The sequence below is a fragment of the Zootoca vivipara genome, chromosome 3, assembly GCF_965207765.1.
Source record: "Zootoca vivipara chromosome 3, rZooViv2.hap1.1, whole genome shotgun sequence".
NCBI classification, from domain to species: Eukaryota; Metazoa; Chordata; class Lepidosauria; order Squamata; family Lacertidae; genus Zootoca; species Zootoca vivipara.
Window position 1 is genome coordinate 115,682,001 of NC_142586.1, and position 24,841 is coordinate 115,706,841.

The window sequence follows — 24,841 nt, forward strand, 5'->3', positions numbered from 1 at the left end:
TACTGCTGTGGTTTGTCCACCTAGGAAGTTGACCCCTCTAGTTGGAAAACTCTGATCCTAAAACTCTGCTGCCTTGTGGAATGTCTTCGGGAGAAGAAAAGGCTAAGGAGTGAACCCTACACGAATTCAGAGTAGAGTCCCTAAGACGGTTGGATGGCGCCCTTGCACGCCTCCTTCCGGCAACTCCTGCAGCCAAGCTGGTGCCAAACAGTTGCCAATGGAGATTGAAAATTAGGGTTAAGAGACATCATGCTTAATCAGATGCTGCTAGCGGCTCAACGAGTCATTTCATGGAGAAGAGGGCTATTGGCGACTACTTGTCACAGTGGCGATGCTCTGCCTCCACAACAACACAATGTTTCTGAATCCCAGTTTCTGGAAACCGCAGGAGGGGAGAGTTGCTCTTGGGCTAGGATCCTGCTTGTGGTTGGCACCTCTGTAGAACAGGATGCTGGACTAGATGGGCCACTCGTCTGTTCCAGAAGACTCTCATGCTCTTATTTATGAGAACAACCTCTGCTGGGAAGGCGGGGGAACATTGGAAGTAGCCTGGCACCAGGTCAGACCACACCAGCTCTCCCAGCTTTCAAGCATGAAAGAACCTCACCTATAACCAGCTATTCTGTTTTTCTACCCCTAAATGTCAGAGACTGAACTTGAGACCTTCCAAGTGCAACTAGTGGCTTTAAAGAGGGTTAGACAGATTCACAGCTATCGAAGGCTGCTAGCCATGGTAGTTATATATGTCTGGTTAAGTGTGGGTGGCGTCATCATCTAAACCACTGGACCTCTTGGGCTTGCTGATCAGAAGGTCGGCAGTTTGATCGGCATGACGGGGTGAGCTCCCGTTGCGCTGTCCTAGCTCCTGCCAACATAGCAGTTCGAAAGCATACCAGCGCGAGTAGATGAAAAGGTACCGCTGCAGTGGGAAGGTAAATGGTGTTTCTGTGCACTCTATCTTCCATCACGGTGTCCCGTTGCGCCAGAAGCGGTTTAGTCATGCTGGCCACATGACCCGGAAAGCTGTCTGTGGACAGATGCTGGCTGAAAAGCGAGATGAGTGTCGCACCCCATAGCTGCCCTTGACTGGACTTAACCGTCCAGGGGTCCTTTGACTTTTTTACCTATATGCCTGTGAGTACCCTTGACTAAAATACACAATAAATCAAGCCAGTTGAAAAGCATGAAAAAGCAGTTGAAAAGCAGTTAAATCAGTAAGATCAGACATTCAAGTTCACGGGAATGCTTGCCTGAACAGGTCAGTCTTCAGGGGCCGGCGGAATGCCAATACTGATGGGGCCTCTCGCATCTCAGATGTGCCAGTATTTGACTTGGAGAGCATGTGGGTAGATGGACTCCTAGAATCCCCACTAATGGAATACCGCTACCCCCTGATTTCCCTCTCCATCTACAACCCTTTCCAGGGGAAGAGGACACGGCACATGAAGGTTACCCACCCTTCCCCTCACTTATTTGGAGAGAATAAGTGAACAGGCCACAACAGCAAGCAAGAAGAGCAGCGCAGCCAAGGCTCTCAAGGGTCTGGCAACGGGCGTTGGCAAGCGCCCAGCAACGCCGATGTCCAACGCCAGCCTTAACAAGCCAAGCGCTTGGCTCGAGGTTTACTGTCATCCTGGAAGTGAAGTCACTATCCCATTTACAAAGCGGAGAAGCTTCGAAGAGAACCTGAAGCAGTAAGTTCGGGGAAGGGATGGAGGAGAGGAGGACTGCAGCAACACGACAGGCTCCGAGGAAAAAAGAAAAAGAAAAGAAAGTATTTATAGAAAACTGTCACTGCTCGAAATCTCAGAGGTCAGCTTTGCGACCCAAGCATTTGCGGTTGTACATTAAGTTACAAATATCCGGGAACGCTGGCAGAGAGAGAGAGAGAGAGAAAGCTTAAACCGCTACCGAGAAAACAACACTGTGTACAGAAATCATCACTTGGATATAAAGGTCTAGGCAGCGGATTCAAAGATTAACCAGTTCGAGAAAACTGCAGGCGACAGGCAGGATTACGGAAAGAAACGAGGAACCCGTTTTTCTCCCTAATACCCAGCTAAACGCCAGAGGTTTTTCATAGGAGAGCCGAATGTTGCCAGATGTGGCACATGGAAAACAACAACTCAACCACAACAGGAAGGCAGACACACCCAGTGCTCCTGATCTGCAGAGGGGAGATACTGACTGTCGTAATCCTGCTACTACACATCCAGCAGAAGCGAATCTAGAATAGCAGAGGTTGAGAATAGCAAGGAACTTCCTCTCCCATCTGTGCTGCTTTGTGCTTGCAGCCACTAACATCGATTAGCTACAGGGGTGGCCAACTCCCAAGAGACTGTGATCTACTCACAGAGTTAAAAACTGACAGTGATCTACACCCTTCTTGGGGGTTAAGGTCATAGTTGTTGAGCTTTTTTTAGGGAGGAGGGCCCTTTTTTTAGGGGTTTAGGTCAAAGTTGTTGAGCTTTTTTTAGGGAGGAGGAAAGTGCCTTTTTGATGGGGCTGCAGGGCAAAAATGTTGAGCCATAGTTGTTGAGCTTCTTTGGGGAGAGCCAGTGATCTACTACAGACGTTCAGTGATCTACTGGTAGATCACGATCTACCTGTTGGACGTGCCTGGATTAGCAGAATCGGGGCGACAGCACAGAACGTTCACAAACATCTCAACTCTCGGTTCTTTTTTGCCAGAATGTCTGAAGTCCCGTTTCCGAGGGAGAAGGGGAACTTGTCGATCTTGCAGGGATTAAACCTGACATGAGTCCAAGTGATGGGCCTTCGGAGCAGCTTTGTGGGGATGGCTGAGACCCGCGAAATGACGCAAGGAAGCAGAGGAAGAGGGAACCCAGGAAAGCATGGTGGCTGGAGGAAATGTGAAGAGAGGCAATGTAAGGCAAATAAGAGTGAGACTTAAGACAAAGGGGAAGGGGAGACAGAGCAGTGAGGATAGGGAGGGAGGGAGGGAGGGAGGGAGGGAGGGAGGGAGGGAGGGAAAGAAAGAAAGAAAGAAAGAAAGAAAGAAAGAAAGAAAGAAAGAAAGAAAGAAAGAAAGAAAGAAAGAAAGAAAGAAAACAATAGAATTGTAGAGTTGGAAGGGACCCTGAGGATCATCTAGTCCAACCCCCTGCAATGCAGGAATATGCAGCTGTCCAAACGGTGATCAAACTCACAACCTTGCCATTATCAGCACCATGCTCACCAACTGAGCTATCCAGGCTCACAGGTGGAAGGAAGGAAGGAAGGAAGGAAGGAAGGAAGGAAGGAAGGAAGGAAGGAAGGAAGGAAGGAAGGAAGGGGGATGCAAGCCAAAAGAGAAAATGTGGCTAGACAATCAGATAAAGGAGACAGAGAGATGGAGAACCAAAGGCTGTTAACGGGCCCAGTGCTTTAAAAAATAATAATCAAGGAACTAAAAGAGAACACAATAGTAAGGAATATTTGGGTCCCCAGGGACTGTGGGTAAGGGAGCCAGTGCACATTGCATTGCCAGGTATAGCCTGAGCCTAGACTCCTAGCAGGACCGAGATGGCAGAATTGCACAGGAGAGGAGTTCAGCGAGCTGAGGCATCCACTGTCCCTGAAGCATTGTGACCTGGCAATGCTAAGGGGCAACCGAGCAGAAGGAATGTGAAGGAAGGCTGAAAGTCATAGGTTGGCCTTGCCTTGAACTAGCCAGCGAGCTCTTTGCTTGCAGTCCCCGAGTACTGGTAATATATGAATTCTGAGTTACCCAACAAGGTAACAGGTACCGCTTCACATTAAGAACAGCCCAGTACCTGATAGCCTTTAGCGAGTACAGTGGAACCTCGGTTCTCAAACTGCTCCGCTCCCAAACGTTTCGGTTTCCAAACATCAAAAACCCAGAAGGAAGTGTTTTCAAACATTCCTTGGAACCCAAACGTCCAACACGGCTTCCAACCTGCAAAAAGCCTAGCTGTCAGCCAATCGGAAGCCATGCCTCGGGATTCAAACGTTTCGGAAGTCGAACGTCCTTCCAGAACGGATTACGTTCCACTGTAACAACTTCCTTCAGGCAATCCTGTATACTTCATAAATGGGAAGAGACGGATGATTCTCTCTCTTATTCCAGACCACCAAAGTCCTAAAAATAGACATCCACCAGGATCCACAGCATGCAACGAAGGTAACAAAGTGGGTGGGCTGTGGACAAAACCGAGAACCAGCAAGCATGACCAGGGAATGACACCCAAATTTGTCAGAATTATCTCTGGCAAATGAGCCAAAGGGAAATTCATGAGCGGCGTCAGCAGCAGCTCCCAGCTATGATTCAAACTGTGCTCCCATCATGATTTCCAAAGACCTGTATGGCAGGAGACGGAATCGATACCAGGAAGCCGAGTGGAGTCACTGGAACCCTCTCACATTACAAGAGTAAAATCCTGTGTGGAAATCCACAGACTACCCCAGTTTCAAAACCTCTGCCTTTGTGCATAGTTAATACCCTTCCCATTTCCAGATCGTGCTTCTCCTTGCATACTGGGACAAGTGAATTGTCATAAGTCAAGCAATGTAGCTGAGATCATAGAATCATAGTGTTGGAAGGGACCCCAAGGGTCATCTGATTCAACCCCCTGGCAAACAGGTCGCTGTGGCAGCCTTAACCTAGATTTCATAGAATCATAGAGTTGGAAGAGACCACAAGGGCCATCCAATCCAACCCCCTGCCAAGCAGGAAACACCATCAAAACATTCCTGACATATGCCTGTCAAGCCTCTGCTTAAAGACCTAGAATCGTAGAATCATAGAATTGTAAGAGACCACAAGGGCCATCCAGTCCAACCCCCTGCCAAGCAGGAAACACCATCAAAGCATTCTTGACATATGCCTGTCAAGCCTCCACTTAAAGACCTCCAAAGAAGGAGACTCCACCACACTTCTTGGCAGCAAATTCTGTCAGGAACAGCTCTTACTGTCAAAGAAGGAGACTCCACCACACTCCTTGGTAGCAATTCCACTGCCGAACAGCTCTTACTGTCAGGAAGTTCTTCCTAATGTTTAGGTGGAATCCTCTTTCTTGTAGTTTGAATCTATTGCTCCATGTCCGCTTCTCTGGAGCGGCAGAAAACAACCTTTCACCCTCTTCTATATGACATCCTTTTATATACTGTATTTGATCATGGCTATCATATCACTCCTTAACCTTCTCTTCTCCAGGCTAAACATACCCAGCTCCCTAAGCCGTTCCTCATAAGGCATCGTTTCCAGGCCTTTGACCATTTTGGTTGCCCTCCTCTGGACACGCTCCAGCTTGTCAGTATCCTTCTTGAACTGTGGTGCCCAGAACTGGACACAGTACTCCAGGTGAGGTCTGACCAGAGCAGAATACAGTGGTACTATTACTTCCCTTGATCTAGATGCTATACTCCTATTGATGCAGCACAGAATTGCATTGGCTTTTTTAGCTGCTGCATCACACATTTGGCGCCTGGATTCTATATCTGGGTTTCTTAGGGCCACATCACACTAACTCAACTTACAGACAGGTAAGCCTTTGGCTAAGAATCTTTCATCCCCATCGAAAGGAAGACCAGCTCCCTTTTCAAACAGCCTCCCCCAACCTGGCACCCTACAGGTGTATTGGACTACAAGCCCCATCAGCCCCTGGCAGCGCAGAATGAGTCCAAAAACATCTGGAAGACACACCAGGTTGAGGAATGCTGCAATATTGTTCCCTGCCCTGCTACTTTCTCAGAGGCTGCTCTGCTTTTAACCGGTATGCCATCGCGATGCTGCAATATTACTATGTTTAGTCCGTTTTGCAAGTTTCATATGCTTAAGTCGGCCGCTTTGGGCAATTATAAAAAGAAAGGGCAGGTAACCAATAGTTGAGAACGGTAAACAGGGATGTTTTTTAGCCACCGGGTTGTCCAACCACCGACAGACCAGCCCTTTGTGCTATCTGAGTATTTTACTGCAATACAAAGTATGCCACCGATTTCATTGTACGTTTTTAAACAGAGGTTGGATGGCCATTTGTCAGGGATCCTATAGCAGGGATTCCTGCAGTGCAGCGGGTCAGCCTAGTAGTAGACTGACAGACAGTGCAACTCCCATTAAAAAGGTGTTATACCTGGCCACTGTACACACCCCAGGGGGGTTGGACTAGATGACCCTCAGGGTCCCTTCCCAACTCTACTCTTCTATGATTCTATGTGCCCCAGGCACCTTCCATCCCTTCACCAGAAAATGTTCACGTTTTACTCCAAGCCTTCACCATAAACTACCCACATACATCCAAGCTGTTTTGTGCCACAATAAGGACTAGAATCTTGCTTTGTTGTTGTTGTTTTTTCAAAAAATGAGATTTATAGGATGCCTTGTTCTCATGCAGTGAACAGAGCCGGCAAATGAATAGGGCCCACGCGAGGAAGAACTACATCTGAGAGAAAACAGAGTTAACTCAGAACCTAGAATTTCACATTAGCAAGTGCAGTGGGTTTTTAAAATATATATATATAAAACAAAAAACGCAGGCACAGGATAAAAATAAAAGTGTGCATTTCACAGTTACACGGTGAGATTTTCAGTCGGCCAACTAGTAGAGGAACGATTTCCCACTCCTGAAGACCGGATGGCTGTGTAACAGAGGAGGAAAGAGCCCTAATGTTTTATGTGCTAATCTTAAACTTAAATTGCATCTATTTGCGAACACTCTCCCATCTTTCCCCCTTCGGTGTTTAATCAAAAAAGCTTCTCACACCACAAACAGTGGCGGGGGTAGGGGAGAGAACAGCCACCCATGTCTCGCTCGCAGGAAAACTATTTTGGGATGGTATTAAATTAGGAAGCCGTGCTCTAAACAAAGGAAGATGGTTGAGGAGGAAGATCAGATGCGACTAGGGCCTTCCGTTCTCTTCGCAGGGCTTCGCTCAATCCAACTAGCCGTGCGATGAAACAGTTACCTCTCAGCTGGAAGCATTGTCCCAGGATATTGAGATACCTTGCCCCACTTCCCCAACAGTAGGGCTGGTTTGTTACTTAGAAACTATGGTTTAGGACAAACTCTGCTCCATGTGTAAACAAGCCAAACTGAAACCAAACTGAAGCCACCGTGACAGCAGGGTTTCCCAAACTCTGAATATAATTTTTTATTAGACTTTCTGTTTCACATTTTAAAATACTCACTTTACATCCTTAAGATATCAATGACTTCCCTACAACGACCCTGCAAGGGAGGTGAAGAGGCTGTTGCGACTGACTCCAAGGTCACCCAGCGAGCTTCACAGCTGAGTGGGGATTTGAACCCTGATCTCCCAGGTCCTAGTCTCTGACATCCTAACCACTGCACCACCCTGCCTTCTTACAGTACCGGTACTTCTGCTACAGGTATGGGGAAGCTGTATAAAGTAAGTAGATAAATAAGCAGGGGGAAAGCAAAATGTTCCTTAGAGAAGGATTTGAAATACTGTACTTTCCTTGAAGCTTGAATATTTTTTTCCTGGATTGTTTCATTTGATACTTTAATGTGTTGTAAACCACTTTGAGATGCAATAATTAATAATAATAATATTTTGTCCTAAGCAAAAACAAAAAACTGGCACCTAGACATTATGTTGTAGCGAGCGTAATCTAGGTTTAAGGTAAAGGTAAAGGGACCCCTGACCATTAGGTCCAGTCGTGACCGACTCTGGGGTTGCGCGCTCATCTCGCATTATTGGCCAAGGGAGCCGGCGTACAGCTTCCAGGTCATGTGGCCAGCATGACAAAGCCGCTTCTGGCAAACCAGAGCAGCACATGGAAACGCCGTTTACCTTCCCACTGTAGCGGTTCCTATTTATCTACTTGCATTTTTGACGTGCTTTCAAACTGCTAGGTTGGCAGGAGCTGGGACCAAGCAACGGGAGCTCACCCCGTCACAGGAATTCGAACCGCCGACCTTCTGATCAGCAAGCCCTAGGCTCAGTGGTTTAACCACAGCGCCACCTGGGTCCCTTACCTGGGTAATCTAGGTTTAAGGTACCACTTGGCTTATATATCTGAGTTTCTAACACTGTATCCTTTGTAGATAAATAGAAACAGTGGTAGCATAATATATTTTTTAAAAAACCAGGATTCCTTTCCTGTTGCGCTTTCCGAGGGAGCTTCTACAGAATCACCTCCTCCCCTATTTTATCAACCCGCTGCTGTTCAAAAAGTTGCCCGGGAGACTTTCAATTAGGCTGCTAAGCTGCCGTGGTCTTGAGCCCCCATCATCATCTGCTACTGATCTGGTAGACAAGGGACCCCTGGCTTTCAGCCCATCAAGGCTGCCCACAGGCAACAGCAGACCTTGCTGCGATTCTGCTTTTTACACAGCCCTTTGCCCTTGGCAGCCACCCAGGAATCTTATGCAGAAATATTTGTTGGCCAAAAAAAGAGAGAGGCAAGTATACTGTTTTTTTCCAAGCTCCGACCCCCATCGTTTCTCCCTGAATCTGTTATACTGTACTGCTTTATTCATTAAGACGTTCTCTGCAAGGACAGTGACTTTATTTAAAACCCCTGGAAAGCTCCAAACTTTATTCACATCGCTATGGGGTATCTTCCGGTATGGGAAGTGGAAAATTTCACCCACTAAACCCATTTCTCGAAGTCTGAGAAAGCCAGGATCTTGTCATTCCCAAACAAAAATCCCTTATTAGGTTTGTTAGGAACGCAATTGCTCCCATTCACTTTGGAGGGGAGTTTTACTTTAGTCTGCCGAAACCGTGGTGCTGCTAAACAGTCTTTTGTTGCTGCCCCCCCAAATGCAATTAACAGTCTCCCCCACTTCCCCCCCCAGCCCTCTGGGCATTTTCCTGGTCCTTGTTTGAAGCACTTCATCTCAGATAAGTCTTCCGACAGGGAGGAAGCGCGGCTCCAAAAATTATCGAGAGAACTGACCCCGTTGTATGAACTTGTTCTCTCCTCCTCGAAACGCATCCTTGCCAACTTCCAACACGCAAATGCCTGAGCCGGCCAAGGAGATTCCCAATTAATAGAAAGTTTCCTGCCTGCTGCTAAAGAACTCTGTCCCAGCGTGATCTGGCAGTGATGGGAGGAGGAAGAAAAACCGCCTGCGATTCCAGGCAGGATTGTGAATGGAGAAAGAGAGACAGACAGACAGACAGACAGACAGACAGACAGACAGACAGACAGACAGACCAAACACACCTGCTTATTTTGGCCATAGCTCAGCAGCTGAACACCTGCTTGGCATGCAGAAGGTCCCAGCTTCAAGCCCCAGCAGCATCTCCTGGAAGGACTTGTTATGGAAATGACGGGAGGGGGGGGCGACAACGACGCATCTTTAAAGTTGTTTCAATGTTACAAATATTATACCTGAATGTATCCTTTCAACTTGACAGCTCAGGGAAGATACCTAGCTTTATAAATTCGTAGAAAATCCATACTTTAAACAATCTTAAGAAAGATTGTTTTCTGCTGCTCCAGAGAAGCGGACACGGAGCAATGGATTCAAACTTCAAGAAAGAAGATTCCACCTAAACATTAGGAAGAACTTCCTGACAGTAAGAACTGTTCGGCAGTGGAATTTGCTACCAAGGAGTGTGGTGGAGTATCCTTCTTTGGAGGTCTTTAAGCAGAGGCTTGACAGCCATATGTCCAGAATGCTTTGATGGTGTTTCCTGCTTGGCAGGGGGTTGGACTGGATGGCCCTTGTGGTCTCTTCCAACTCTATGATTCTATGATTCTAACTCTCCATTTTAACCCTTTAAAAAAGGTGAATTTGGGCTCCACCTCCCTCCATGAACCAAGAAGCAGGAAGTCACGTAGGCAGCAGGAACAGGGCATCCCGCCATATTTCCCCAACACAGCCCCCCACCCAGGGAGTGACGGGGGGGGGGGGCAACACTAGACATCCGCAGAGGCAGTTTAACAAGTCAGGTGCTCTGAAAGCCCATCTCCGGACAAGTCCTGAGGGCAAGGATGTGTAAAGATTTTTATTGTTCTTTGGCTGATGGGTACTTAAGAGGTGTTGGGAAAGGTGTCTGATAAAGGTACAGTGGTACCTCGCAAGACGAATGCCCTGCAAGATGAATTTTTCGCAAGACGAATGCGTCTTGCGATCTGATGGTGACTCGCAAGACGAATTGGTTTTGCGAAAAATTCATCTTGCGAATTGCGGTTTCACATAGGAATGCATTGAAATTTAATTAATGAGTTCCTATGGGCAAAAAAAAAAAAGAAATTTCAATGCATTCCTATGGGAAACCGCGATTCGCAAGACGAATTTTTCGCAAAACGAATTGACCCGCGGAACGAATTAAATTCGTCTTGCGAGGCACCACTGTAAAGTTAAAGGTAAAGGTACCCCTGACTGTTAGGTCCAGTTGTGGACTCTGGGGTTGCGGCGTTCATCTCGCTCTATAGGCCGAGGGAGCCGGTGTTTGTCTGCAGACAGCTTCCAGGTCATGTGGCAGCTCATGTTCAGCAGGAAAATGGGAAATGCTGGATTCCATGATTGGCGTTTGTGGCTGCTGTTGGGTTTTACAATTTTGGGAGGGGAAACTTGCAATATTGATTGTCACTCCACAGAAGTTGAGCATACAAAATATTGTAAGCCAATATATTCAGCCCAGGGCGATGAACAGGCTAACGATTAAGGAATTAAAACATTTTCAGCACAGTTCCAGTGTGGATGCACACCAGGAAAGAGCTCAGCTTAAAAAGCTTGTTGGAAGAGGGAGGTCTTTGACAAGGTGCCTTAAAAGACGGCTGAGACAGAGCCTGCCTAATATCCAAGGAGAGGGAATTCCAAACACTCAAGGCTTGGCTCCTACATTGTGTGCAATGGACTTCCGGGTAAGATGGCATCGCAGGAGGCTCTCGGCTGATCGATTAGGTGCATAAGGGGTGAGACGACCTTTTAGGAACATGCACATACCGTCTGCCTTGCATGACAGGGATGAATCATAGCTGCCAATAACTCATCAAAGTTGTGAAGGGGGCAGGGTATTGCAATGCACCGGAAGCAAAGCAAGCAAACAAACAATAAATAATTTTAAGAGAGCTTTTGGAAAAAGGTGTTCAGTGGGCTACAAAAGCTCTTTTAAATAAGAATAAGTTTTTTTGGGGGGGAGGAGTGTGGAGCAGGCACTGAAGATGCTCCGCCCCCCCAAAGTATGCATTTCTAAGCGTCTTTTACCCTAAAACGGTTTATAATCCCCTATCTTGGAGCCGATAGCTGCACCGCGAAATCTGGAGAGGAAATCCAAATCCCAAGGGTGAGCTGTGTTCCAAAACATGCAACTCATACTGGGATTTGCAGCGAACAGGTTCCTCGGGCATCCCTACTAAGGACTCCCAACTTCCAAACCATTCCCAGCACCGCCCGCCAGCCCCGAAAACACCGATGCGTTGCTAGCGACATTCCGGACGGATTTATTTCTGCCCTCCTGGGAGAAATAAAGGCCAGCTTCCCGATCCTTAGGAAGGAAACGGCAACACACGCAAGCCCAGCACCTGATAAGCACTGCAGAAATGAGCTGCTCCTATCATGGGACCAGCCTTCCACGGTGATGGGAGCCCATGAGCCAGCAGTTTCTCTCCCTCCTCTCTCCAGCCGAGGCTCCTCTTTCACAACTTGAACACTGCATCACCCATATGCAGAGAGGACATCCCAAAGAACCCACCTTGGGACCTTTTGCAGGACAGGTAGACAGAATTCTTTCCTGAGCATTATAAACAAACAAACAAACTTTTATTTATATGCCGCCCTCCCCGGCCGAAGTCAGGCTCAGGGCGGCTAACATTGGTATAAAACCAAGCAATAATTAAACTACCTCCTAAAAACAGGTCAAAATCAAATTAAAATCTAATTAGATGGCTTTTCGTAGGGTTAGGGTTGGGAACACTAAGTGCTCATCAGGCCCAACTGTTTACGCTGATCTCATATGGGCCTGTGAGAATGCTGGGAGGCCTCTTTCATACTAGTTCTTATACAAAATGAGAAGGGGAGCCAGGCTGAGCCCTGACCAAAGGCCTGGCGGAACAATTCCGTCTTGCAGGCACTGCGGAAAGATGTCAAATCCTGCAGGGACCTGATCTCTTGTGGCAGAGAGTTCCACCAGGCCAGGGCCAAGGCCGAAAAGGCCCTGGCCCTGGTTGAGGTTAGCCTAAGGCCTGGGATCTCCAAGGTGTTATTATTTGCAGATCGTAAGGTCCTCCGTGGGGCGTACCAGGAGAGGCGGTCCCATAGCTATGAGGGTCCTAGGCCGTATAGGGCTTTAAAGGTTAAAACCAGCACCTTAAACTTGGTCCTGTACTCCACCAGGAGCCAGTGCAACTGGTATAGCGCTGGATGAATGTGATCCCGCGGCAAAGACCCCGCAAGGAGTCTCGCTGCAGCATTCTGCACCCGCTGGAGTTTCTGGGTCAGCTTCAAGGGCAGCAACAGGACCAGCCCCTTACGCCCATCCCAAATCCAGGATCAACACTGCCCTTGTTAAACAGCCACCTCTTCCCTAAAACATTTAATAATAATAAAAAAACAGTACCCAGCTCCAGATCACAAGTATGGGATCTGACATTGCTTGCACCCAGAAAAAAAAAATGTTTTAAAACGCCCTTCTGTTCAGCATTCATTAGCCTGAAGCGATGAGGTCATCTCCTGGACTCGCACTGGCCGTAAAAAATGGATTGGGGGGGAAATCATCTACAAACAGGGACGCAAGGAGCAAGTGAGTTTTGAGCCTGCGAAGCAAGTAAGTTAAAAAGTGCAAGAGGGGTAGTTTTATTACCGAGTTAGTTATCTTGAGGATACATCCACAGAGCTGGGATGTTGTCCTCTCCAGACATGCATGGAATCACGCTGCAACAATGCCACCCCAGGCACACTTACTAGAGGGAAAGTGCCATGGAAATCGGGGGACACAGCCGCCTGCTCATTTATTGCTCTTTCAACTTAATTCTACCTGTGAGCATTAAGAGATCTCTTGTCCCTGCACTGTGCTAAACCGGCGCAGCACGGTGCAGGGACTAGCTTCCATAGCACCGGAAATCATGTCTGCGCAGACGCAGATGCCAGAAATCGCAGACGCACGCAGTCACACTCGCGCGCAATCCAGCCCACGGAGGGATCTCCGCTGGAATGAACCTTGCCGACCCCTGCTCTAGTACATGCCCGCATGGTCTGAAGGGTCCAGGCACAGATGTCCACAACCTGAGCAGACCTGCTCAATGCCTGTCATCCCCCCTACAGTTATTGAAAAGCAACAGGAGAGGAGGTTTCCCAAATAGGAGGTTTTTAACAGCTGGGCAGTGGGTGCTATGCAACAGGGGGGTGGGCAAGATTCCGGCTTGCGTAACCTACTGTGATTCTTATTAGAAAACCAAGACCCGCCAACCAGAATCAGGTGCGAATGACGTGCAGGTAGAGTTAAAGAAAAGGGTGCCTCTGAGCACATTCCGAGCCTAAGGATTTGTTTCCAGCCTCAGAGTATCAAATGCCCACTCCTCCTGGCTAGTGGTCTTCCCATAAGATACTTTTGTTGTCACTGCCCTTAGTGGGGGCCAGTAACCCTAACAAAAGATTTGCCAGTAGATCCCAGTCTACCTTCTCCTGCTGTGTGGGAAGAACAGTAGTATGCGTAGACTAGTCATGTTCAACGAGCTTAAAAACCACATTCAATGCACTGTGTATCTGTTAGCATTTCACAGATTGCATGTACTTTTTGGTCTGATCCAGCAGGATTCATGTGTTCTTTAGGATGAGGTCAGCAGATTGGAAACACAACGTATTCTTTTATACACACAGCCCCATCCGTACAATGCATTTTTTAACATAAACGGGACTACGAGAAGCCTCTGCCCCAAGGAGCTTACAAACCTACAGTTTGACACCAGCAGGGGAACAAATGAGGAAGTGGAGGGGGCAGGAGAGGGAAGGCTAACAAGGGATGAATGTTAGCAAATGAGGCCGTATGTACTTAGTGACTTCCTTTCACCTATGGCAAGGCCTGGAGAGGGGGCTTAAAGCGGTTCAAAGAAAAAGAGCGTTTGGAAGACAATGGAAGAGAGGTAACTAAGTGCACACAAACCAATACATTTAAAGCACATGACTTCTCCCAAAGAATCCTGGGAACCCCTTCGCAGAGCTGCAACTCCCAGCAGCACTAAGGAACCACAGTTCCCATGATTGTTTCTGGGGATGCATGGTGCAGCCAAAAACCTGTTTCTTCATCCTGTGAAGCCTGAGCTCACAGTCAAAGATGAACTCATGGTTAAGAGTCCCTCAGATCTTCCACAGGGGTGGAAGCGATTCATCTCGATCGCCCTGTCCTGTCCCAGGCTGCCCTCAACTCAGGAAGTGAGCTCAGGCCCTGTGGAAATGGAGCAGACTCCACAATAACCAAAAGAAAGGAAAGGGAAAGGTACAGGCTTTCAGAAAAGCCAGCGTTTTATTCCAAGCACAGCATACAAGCGACGACAGCAGCAGCCAAGAGAGATTTATACCATTGCAATCTGCAAAACTCTGCTTTAGCTAGCTGGGGTTTACCCATCAGCTTCAAATGCACGGCAAATATTTTTATCCTTCCAGAAAGCACTAAGAAAATAGAAAGCTGGAAAGCAGCTTGGAAAACAATGGCGTTTAGGTACAACTCCCAAGGTCAGGGAAACGCTGCCAGACATTAACTAGGCTTCCTCTCTCTCTCTTTTTTGGAGAGGGGGTGACTTCAGTTCACAGCTAACTTGTTATCCAAACAGCAGCTGACTTTCAGCAGCAAACCAGCCACTAGAAGCCCACAGCAAGCCTTGGCCATTCATTTGTGGCACCGGGGAATATGACCAAGGTTGGGCTGCTGCAATCCTTGTAAACGTCAGTCGAGCACATGCTTTGCCTGCCAGAAGTCACAGGTGCAATCTAACGGGGATCCCTGGTAGCAGTCACAGAATCATAGAACTGTAGAGCTGGAAGGGACCGCCAAGTGTCATCTAGCCCAACCCCCCTGCAATGCAGTCACTAAGGAAGATCTTTGCCCAAGACCCTGGAGAGCAGCTGCCCGTCAGAGCAGCCAGTATACTCCTCCCAGTGCCTTTTCTTTTTTCTGCTACTTCTTTTAGATGGCAAGCCCAAGTGCTGGGACTGCCGTATTGCTAACACTTGTAAGGCACTCTTTCTGACTGAAGAGGGATATTATATTTAAAAAAAAAACCAAACACCACTCTAAATAAATACATTATGATGGCAGGTTTGGTAATCCAATGGTCTAATGCAATGTCAGTCAGAGGCATAGAGCAAAACATCACCAATCCGGTTCTGAACACTCAACCAGAAATGCTGCCTCTTTGTCTGAATTCATTCTGTGCTTCCTGGCTAATTCAAAACATGATTTCTCTTCATTAGGTTGAGAGTCACACCTTTCTCCAGTCTCCCACCCTCTCATCTTTTAACCTCAGTCTCTCTTACCGTACTTACACAGCCAAAAGACAGCTGCCCAAACAGAAGTAGAAAAAGCTCACTTCCCACAGGATGAGCCTTTTAAACCCCATCAGGAAAGTCTGGTCCTATTTGGGCATAACAGGTGATGCTTCAATGAAAAAAGAACGAGCAGTTTTCAAGGCAGCCCCTCCTTTATATTTTCCTCCTGCCAAGGCACACAAGAGGATTTAAAAATAATAATACTTATTCAGATTACCCATGGAGATAAGAGCATCAAGGCCTCACTTTCTCACCCACCTTCCTATTTTACAGATAGGATGCAAGTCTAGAAAATAGAAATACTACAGCTTAGCACTAGAATAATGCTTTTGGGTGTTCAAAGAGCTCCCCATTTTCTCCCTTAGTAACCCTTACAAACAACCCTGTAAGGTGGATCAGTGTTGCTATCCCTAGGGTGCAGGTGAAAAAAAGGTTGAGAGTAGGAATTGGTGTTCCGTCCAAGACTGGTGTGTATAGGGCTGTAGCCTATCTAGGAATAACACCCCCCCCCAATGAACTAACTCAAAGGACCTGACTTCTAAGTAAACATGAATAGAGCTGCACTGCTAATGATCTCATGGCGAACAGTGCAATCTTAACCAAGCATACGCAGACGTAAATCCTACTGACTTCCATGGGGCTTAATCTCAATGGTTCATTTACATTATCCTCACACATCTTGGAAGGATGCATCGTGAAATCCGTCCCACTGGATTTGGAGGCACTTAACTTTCTGAGAGGTGGGGAAGGAAAACTTTCAAAACTCCTAGGCGCTTGCATCAGATTTTAGGTGCTGGAGACCAGCCCCAGAAACATCTGAGGTGCGCATAGCGCAGAAAGCAGCCTTTACCCACGTTCCAAACAAGGTCTGAATCAGCAATATTATGTGAGTAAAAGGGACGAAAATCTTATGACATCCAAGTGCCATACAAATTGCCTTGGTTTCCTTAAGACTAAGGCATTCATTTCTCCTGTACCAAGCCAATATGCCCAACCCCTCCCTCTAAAGGTCTGGATGCAGCAACAGTTCACACCTTCTGCTTGTCATCCTCTCTTCTTTGAGGAGGATCTTTTAGCCTTGGTGTCTCAGGTATCCTGACACAGACCCATCAGCAACCTTAAGAAGCACCTTCTCCCTTTTCAACCTGTGCACATTTTGCATACTGACATTCTCATCATGCCAAAAAGAAAAAAATTATAGAACAGCTTCTTCAGCACAAGCTCTGTGTGTCGAAAAACTTCCCTGCTTCCTGCACAGTCCAGTCCACAACTCAGTGAGGTCAAAACATTTCAGCTCATTTAAGTGCACTCAAGGCAAGAGGAATAGGAAAGTTTGAGATTAATGCAGCTGTAGCTAAAGCTGCCCATAAGCAGAGCATCAGTTGCCCCAGCCGGTACTGAGCCCAATTCCCCAGCAAGACTTGGCAGACATGAAACCCCACCTCCCAACCTCATATCCTTATTTTCATTTCTTAAAATATTAATAATAATAATTCCCCATTTCAGGCACTCTGAAAAGTACCAGGACCATCAAGATAAAGACAGCTGCCCTGCAAGATCATCAAAAAATAATTTGTCATTGGTCTGGCTCCTAAGATCCCAGCAAACCCTAGCCGTAAAGTAGCAAGCAGAAACCATCCTGCCATCACCACACACAAGTCATTCAAATCCCACACATCATGCAAAACAGGATTTTTTTTGTTCATGTGGTTTGCACTGAAGGAGAGAGAAGCATCCCTCTTTGACTTTTCTCATGCCCTGAGGGATCACCACCTTGACCTAAGCAAGAACACATTTGTTAGGAAACAATCATGTCAGACTGGTGTGGCTTTGCCTGGCTAATTCAATGCAAAGATTATCAGGGCTCTCTGTTAAGCCTAAGGTTTTCAGATGCTTGGGATGGGAAAATGCAAACTAAAATCCAGACAACACCACATCTTCCCTTTCAAGTAATTAATCCAGAATAAACATGATCGGCATCACCGACAACCGTCTCTCAACCCAGTTCAGGAGCACGAAAACCACTCAAGACATATGAGCACATCAAGACGATTTTCAGGCAAATGCAACCTTTCATTTCACTTTGCCTGCTTCCCAAAAGGATGGCTAAAGTGAGATAAGAGGCAACTACGAACCAGTGATAAGTGATCATGAGCAAGCACCCAACCAGGCATTTCATCCCCACCTCTTTTTGCCCCCAAACCAGACCTTTCAATGGGAAAGGATGGCACACCCATATTCATTGGGTTTTTAAAAACTTCCCCACCCAAAATTAAAAAAAATAAGAAATAACCCCCCCTTTAAAAAAAAGGTATTTGCAAAAGACTTCACCGCCACACACGAAACTCAGAAGGAAAAACATTCCCCCTCCTTCCATTGACTCTTAAAAATTCTCATACCCCACAAAAGTTACTTAGGGTGCATTTTTTAAAAGAGCCACTTTTTGCCACCTCCCTCCCACCCCCCTCCAAACTCCCAAAGGTTGCAATGAATTCCTCCCACCAGAACCCCCCAAAAAGAGGTGAGGGGGGGAAGAGAGGAAGAGGTAGTGGAAGTCATGTCCCGCTTTCCTCTCCCCTTTTGCAATATCACTTCCACCCCCACCCCCCAACTCACCACCCCAGATCATGCCCTTCCCTGCCAAAAGGACAACTCACCTTTGGGTCCTGCTCTCTTCCTTCTCCACTTGACCATTGAACAGCAGGAGTTGTGGGGTATGGAGGGGGGTGGCTCCCAAAATATAGAAAAGGAAAGAGGTTGGTTTGGTGGGGGGGTTTCTCCCCCTTTTCCTTGCAGGGGGGGTCTGCAACAATACAATGAGGGGGGGCAGTGTGCCCAGGGGTGTGTGCAAAGCCCTGCAAGCCCCCAGCCCTAGCTTCCCCTGGCGCCCCCCAAGGAAGGGAAGGGGGAAAAAACCCTCCCACTCCTCCCTGCTCCCCTCTGAGCTCAATCAGACCAGACTGGCTGCCTTTGTCTGTCTGACAAGCGCCATGTTGATATCAACATCCAAGCTCCCACCTGCCGCCGCGGGGAGGCCCTGGGATTTGTAGTCCTCCTTTCCCAAGGGGGCCGGCGCCGGCCGGGAGGGATGGGACTACGACTCCCGGCGGCCCCCGCGCGCGCCGCCGCCGCGCCAATGGGGCGGCAGGAGACGGGAGAGCGATGATCAGGTTGGCGTCGGGGTGAGACGCAGCCAAGAGGGGACTACGGTTCCCGGCATGCTCTTCGGCCGGCTGCCCATGACTTCATTCGGGGACGGGGATGAGGAGGGCACCACGGAGAGACTACATATCCCAGCGTGCTTTGAGGGGGAGAAGAGGCCTAGGCCGGGAAAGGGGACGGTCCTCAGCAAATAACAGCCGGGTGAAGCATGAAGCTGGTGAGTTGGGGTGGCTGGTTGGGAGGCGGGGGACCGGCATGAGGGGGACACACACACGCCCTGCAACCCTGCAAGGTAGACCTTGGCTCCCTTTAGGGTGGGGACTGGGGAGATTTAATCTGGTGGCTATTATTATTCATATTATATATGAAAGAGCCTCATTTCTTCCTTGGAGGTTCTCTGACAGGGATGCTTTAGCTGAGAATCTTGCAGCTTTCCTATAAAGAAGGGGGAATCTCTGGATTTATGAGCCCCGGGTTTTATAGTAGCTGCACGACTCCAAAGAAATCACCGTTTTAGTGTCCGTCGCATATCATTCGTGTCTTGTGTGAATATTGATGGTTGGTCTTAAATTCAAACGCAAGTATTTCATGCAAAACACATATTAGCTTGTGGAACTCCCTGCTACAAGATGACTTTAAAGCAGAAATGGGGAACAGTTGTGGCCCCTTGTGATGTTGAATTCCCAACTCCCATCGTTCACAGCCAGCACTGGCAATGGCCAGGGATTATGGGAATTGCAAGTCTCCCAAAATCTGGAGATCCGCATTTTCCCCATTCCCTGCTTTGTGGGACGATTAGACAGATTGGTAAAGGACAACAGGACCAGCGTTACATCTGTAGAGGGGAAATCACAATACTATCTGAATGGAACCTCCATATTGGGAGCAGTCTACCTCTGAGAACTTGGTGTTGGGGGCAAGCAGTGGGTGAGCTGCTTGAGGGCTTTCCAGAAGAGTCTGGCTGGCCGCTGTTAGGAGCAGCTTGCTAGGCTAGAGGGACCCTGACTTAGTGATGTGAGGTGAGAATATTCTGCAGAATGTGAATTCACTGCGTTGCCCCATTGAATAACAGTATCTGTACAGTTTTGGGTTGCCACCTGAACAAGTTTACCCATGAATAAACATGTATATTAACTAATTATATCATTTTCAATGCATTAAAATGAATATTCTCCTACTGTAAATGAAAATTCTCTAATATTCTCATTAATTGAGAATATTCTCGGTAATATTCTCCAAAAGATTATTCTCGAGAATTTAACATCACTACCTTGACTTCGATCCTGGAAGATGCATCTTTTTATTTAAGCCATTGTAGGAGACATTGGGGAAGAGAGATATTTTAAAATCACATGTACTTTCTTACTTTAAGTACAGCTAATTTAATTCTCACATGTGAAAACATCTTGCCTCTCCACCAGAAACAAACCAGATGAACAGCCATTGCTTCCTCAATGATCCCCAGGGGTAATAATACATACTCGTAGTCCTAAATCCAACGCAGAATTTCAGATCTGAGGGTTCCTTACAGCATAGATTTAACATTAAAAGACACCCCGATCCTCTATCATACCATTTGTGCCTAATATTATTATGCTGGGATAGCTCAGTCTGTAGAGCATGAGACTCGTAAGCTTGGGGTTGCGGGTTCGAGTCCCATGTTGGGTGAAAGATTCCTGCATTGCAGGGGGTTGGACTAGATGACCCTCGTGATCCTTTCCAACCCCTACAATTCTGTGATACTATTATTATTATTATTATTATTATTATTATTATAAAAATGCTTTAAAATTTCTAGGGGCTGTGCAAAAATTAAACTGCAGCACAAATCATTCCCCACGGGTTTAGAATCTAAAACACACAGGAGGAGGAGGAGGAGAGAGGGTTTTCTCCCCCCTCTCATAATCTTAGAACCCCTCAGGGCTGGGGGGGACGACCCCATGCAATTTAACTGCAGAAAAGTCAGGATAGCATCTGGAGGTTCCTCATCCCTGGTGTGAATTTTACTCTCTATTTAATGGCTGCAGGAGATTTGCAAAGTAGTAAGCCCTATCAAGGAATGCGGGTGGCGCTGTGGGTTAAACCACAGAGCCTAGGGCTTGCTGATCAGAAGGTCAGCAGTTCGAATCCCCGCAACAGGGTGAGCTCCCGTTGCTTGGTCCCAGCTCCTGCCAACCTAGCAGTTCGAAAGCACGTCAAAGTGAAAGTAGATAAATAGGTACCGCTCTGGCGGGAAGGTAAACGGCGTTTCCATGCGCTGCTCTGGTTCGCCAGAAGCAGCTTTGTCATGCTGGCCACATGACCTGGAAGCTGTACTCCGGCTCCCTCGGCCAGTAAAGCGAGATGGGCGCTGCAACCCCAGAGTCATCCGCGACTGGACCTAACGGTCAGGGGTCCCTTTACCTTAAGCCCTATCAAACACAGTGAGGCTTATTTCAGAGAAAGCAGGCATAGGATTACAGTATGTGTGAATGGTGTGTAGTTTGTGTCATCATGCCCCCCTTCCTATTATTTCACTCTGTGTGTGATTATTGTGTATTTCTGCTATATGGGCGTTCATAAATGCCACACGTAATTCTTGTTTTAAATCAAAAGTCCAAACCATAAAACTGTAGACAATGAAATGATTTTTTTAAAAAAATGTGTGTTCTACCTGGTATAGAACGTTTGGAGTGATTTCACCAGCAAGTGGATTAGCGTTTGTTGCCTGCATTCTCTTTGCCTTAACTCTCACCGTATTTGCATTTGCATTTTTCTGCCTCGCACACAAATGCACCCATGTTTGCATATTATGATTTCATATGTTTGGTATTATTTGAGTCTCAAAGAGCTCTCTGGTAATGTACTTAAGGGAATAGGCCAGCCTTCTTTGCTTTGGCACAGTCAGAGATCAAGATCTCCTCCCTCGTTGAGATTTCCCTCTTTTCCATCTTGGGCGATGGGTAATGCTTTTCCGCTTAGCGTCAACCTATGTTCCCATCAATACCTCTTAAGTGGTTGCATGAACCTGCCTCTTCTGCAAGGTTGTCCCCAGGCATCTGACTGCCCAAACTTTGGACAAACACTTGGTCTTATTTCCTGCCCTCCTCTGCCAACGAAGGCTTTTGGCGATAGAACCGAGAACGATATATCTTGCACTCCAGCTGTTTCTGCTAGTACATAGTTTCTGGTGATCCTGCTCTTTGCAAAAGGGTTCTTTTTGTTTGCAAAGACCTAGTGGCTCAGTTAGTTCAGACCAAATTGTGAAATTGAGCTCTGCTCCTTCTGCTATTATTATTATTATTAATCATTTCTACCCTGCCTATCTGGCTGGATTTCCCCAGCCACTCTGGGCGGCTCCCAACAGAATTAAAAGCACAATTAATAGTACTTTGCCCCTCTTTTTTTGCACCCCTCTTAGATTTTCCAAGTCATGAGGCTGCCGTGATAGGAGAAGCCACAACTCTTAAGGTCTAGACCAGGGATGGGTGTCATGCCCCAGTCAGGGGTCTCCTCATCAGAGGAGGACCAGGAGCCCCTGACCTTACACCAATCCCTGGGTAATGTTGCATCTGAAGTGAGCTATCAGGATCCTTCAGTGAAGTTGAGGAGAGGCTGTCTGTACCCAGGTTGGGTCCAGCCTCTGACATTGAGGTCCTAAGCCCATGCGAAAGGCAGTATCCTAAACACTTTCCCATCTGGAGAAGTGTCCCATCCAAACTGACAACATCCCCTTCCCTCACAGAACCTGGACTGAAACGAGCTCCATTCACTGAGTTGCTGAACATTTTGAGCCATTACTGCAGCTTAGCCAGTCAGTGATAGGAGCATCATTGCCACACATGTAATAGATATGTAGACTATAGACTAGTAAACCTGAGCAGCATTCCTGTTGCATGTGACTTGCCCTTTCTATTAATACTTTTCATGAGATGGACTCACTAGGAAGTTTCCAATAATAAATGTGAAAAAGTTCCATTATTAAATCACTTCTGTCGCCATGGTTGCTCGGACTAACATTTGTGATGCTCCTGTATTTATTTACGGTTTGTTTATTTATTTATGTATTTATTTATACATACATACATACATACATACATACATACATACCCTGCCCAGGAAGCTCGCAATAGAATATTAAAAGCACAATAAAATGTCAAACATTAAAAACTTCCCTAAACAGGGCTGCCTTCGGATGTCTCCTAAAAGTCAGATAGTTGTTTATTTCATTGACAACTGATGGGAGGGGCATTCCACAGGGCAGGAGCCACTACCGAGAAGGCCCTCTGCCTAGTTACCTGTAACCTCACTTCTTGCAGGGAGGGAACCACCAGAAGGCCCTTGGAGCTGGACCTCAGTGTCCTGGCTGGATGATGGGGGTGGAGACGCTCCTTCAGGTACACTGGGCTGAGGCCATTTAGGACTTTCAAGGTCAGCACCAACATTTTGAATTGTGCTCAGAAACGTAAAAAGGTAAAGGACCCCTGACAGTTAAGTCCAGTCGCGAATGACTCTGGGGTTGCAGCGCTCATCTCACTTTACTGGCCAAGGGAGCTGACATTTGTCTGCAGGCAGTTTTTCTGGGTCATGTGGCCACCATGACTAAGCCACTTCTGGCGAAACCAGAGCAGTGCACAGAAGCACCGTTTACCTTCCCGCCAGAGTGGTACCTATTTATCTACTTGCACTTTGACGTGCTTTCGAACTGCTAGGTTAGCAGGAGCTGGGACCGAACAACGGGAGCTCACTCCGTCGCGGGGATTCGAACCGCCGAGCTTCCGATCGGAAAGCCCTAGGCCCGGTGATTTAGACCACAGCGCCACACTCGGAAACGTACTGGGAGCCAATTTAGGTCTTTCAGTACCAGTGTTATACGGTCTCGGCGGCCACTCCCAGTCACCAGTCTAGCCGGAAGTGAATGATCCAATGAAGCCCACCTCAAATACATAGGTGAAGTAACAAATGAGTTAAGAGAAGCCATAGTTCCTCAAATGAAGCAGTTGCTGTCCAGTGTCAATGCTCCATGTTGCTGTTCAACAAAATACAATGCAAATTGCCACACAATAGTTACTGAAATGCTAACTGTTCTGGAGCAAATTCAAATACCTGCTCACCATAGTTTAACAGCTGCTCTGCGAGAAATATAGTGCATTACAGAAGGCTTGTTTTTGATTCTGTGTCTTTACATTTTTGTTTTCCTCTCTTTTTTGGTAAACTGCCTCCTTGTGATCAAGCGCTGTGTAAATTTTGCTCAGTGAATAAGTGTCAAAGAGAAGGGGGGGCAGGTCATGCTAACCTTGAACTGTTATGAGATTGTTTAAAAATACGGCGAGGATTCTTGGGCAGCAGACTGGTTGGCAAAGCTTCTTCCCTCCTTTCCAGGCCTGCGAATTCCTTTTGCTTTTTATTGGGGCTGGTTATTTATTGGATCCCATCTCATTCCTTTAGTACTGCCTGTCCGGACACCCAACGCTGCCATGCAACGTCCTCAAGTTCAAATCGACCACCATTATGCTCGACTGTGGGCTGGATATGACCTCGACGCTCAACTTTCTCCCCCTGCCTTTGGTCCAGAGGTACGTCCCGAGGCTCCTTGCATACTTTCCGCTTCTGCTTTCCGCTTCATAAGCTAGATTTTGGGGAGGGAAGAGTTTAGGGGGCGGGGGTGATGCCATTATTTCTGGGAGGTAGCCCAGAGCTGACTTGCCTGGGAGAGGAGGTTTTGTTTTTTTTTTTCAAATGAGCACACAGCGTCGCCCGTTAGCATAAATAGACTTAGTCCACTTAAAAATTCCCTTTATCAAAATAACGTCCTTTGGCTCAGTAGATGGAAAACGGTTTATGGATTTATCGATTCGGTTTTCCAGATAATTTATTCTAAGCTTCAGTAAAGTATTGCGGCAGCGGCTCAGCGCAAGTGAGGTCACAGATCTGTCATCTTTTCTGGCTTCTTCATGCAAGGAGAGATAAATGGGAGGCAGGAGGAAAGTGCAAGCATGCCAGGCGTATATCTCCCCCTCCCCAACACACACACACACACCAGCCCACCCCACAAATTTAAAAAATAGATATGTTACAGGATCTTCAACATCATCAGAAAGGGAAGTGGTCTCCCGATGGGTCCCGATTCCTGTGCACTGGGAAATCCGTGCCGCAGCTCAGATGAAGCAACTGAGATGACTTTCACGGGAGGGCAAGGGGGCAGCGGCGCTCCTGGCTTTGCATTTCTCTGCCTTATCACTGCTCCCAGGTTGGGGCTAGTTTGCAAGGAGAGAATC

The 24,841-nt window shown here is 47.2% G+C and overlaps 2 protein-coding genes across 13 annotated transcripts in view; one reads left to right on the forward strand and one right to left on the reverse strand.

The window, feature by feature from the left end:
- The window catches only part of HMBOX1 (homeobox containing 1), a 113,817-nt gene extending 95,367 nt beyond the window's left edge, over positions 1-18,450 (reverse strand). For 5 of the 11 annotated variants that reach the window (XM_088666949.1, XM_088666948.1, XM_088666947.1 and 2 more), the window contains exon 1: positions 18,080-18,219. The gene's annotated coding sequence lies outside the window, so the exon portion shown is untranslated. Of the gene's footprint in view, positions 1-18,079 lie in introns of all 11 variants that reach the window. The other 6 variants (XM_088666946.1, XM_088666943.1, XM_088666950.1 and 3 more) reach the window with 4 other exon arrangements.
- Positions 18,451-18,554: 104 nt separating this feature from the next.
- The window catches only part of INTS9 (integrator complex subunit 9), a 61,661-nt gene continuing 55,374 nt past the window's right edge, over positions 18,555-24,841 (forward strand). Inside the window, exons 1-2 of one of the 2 annotated variants that reach the window (XM_035110854.3) lie at positions 18,555-18,801; positions 24,012-24,139. In XM_035110854.3, coding sequence (XP_034966745.3) covers positions 18,793-18,801; positions 24,012-24,139 — 137 coding nt within the window. In that variant the 5' untranslated portion in view covers positions 18,555-18,792. Of the gene's footprint in view, positions 18,877-24,011; positions 24,140-24,841 lie in introns of both variants that reach the window. The other variant, XM_035110856.3, reaches the window with a different exon arrangement.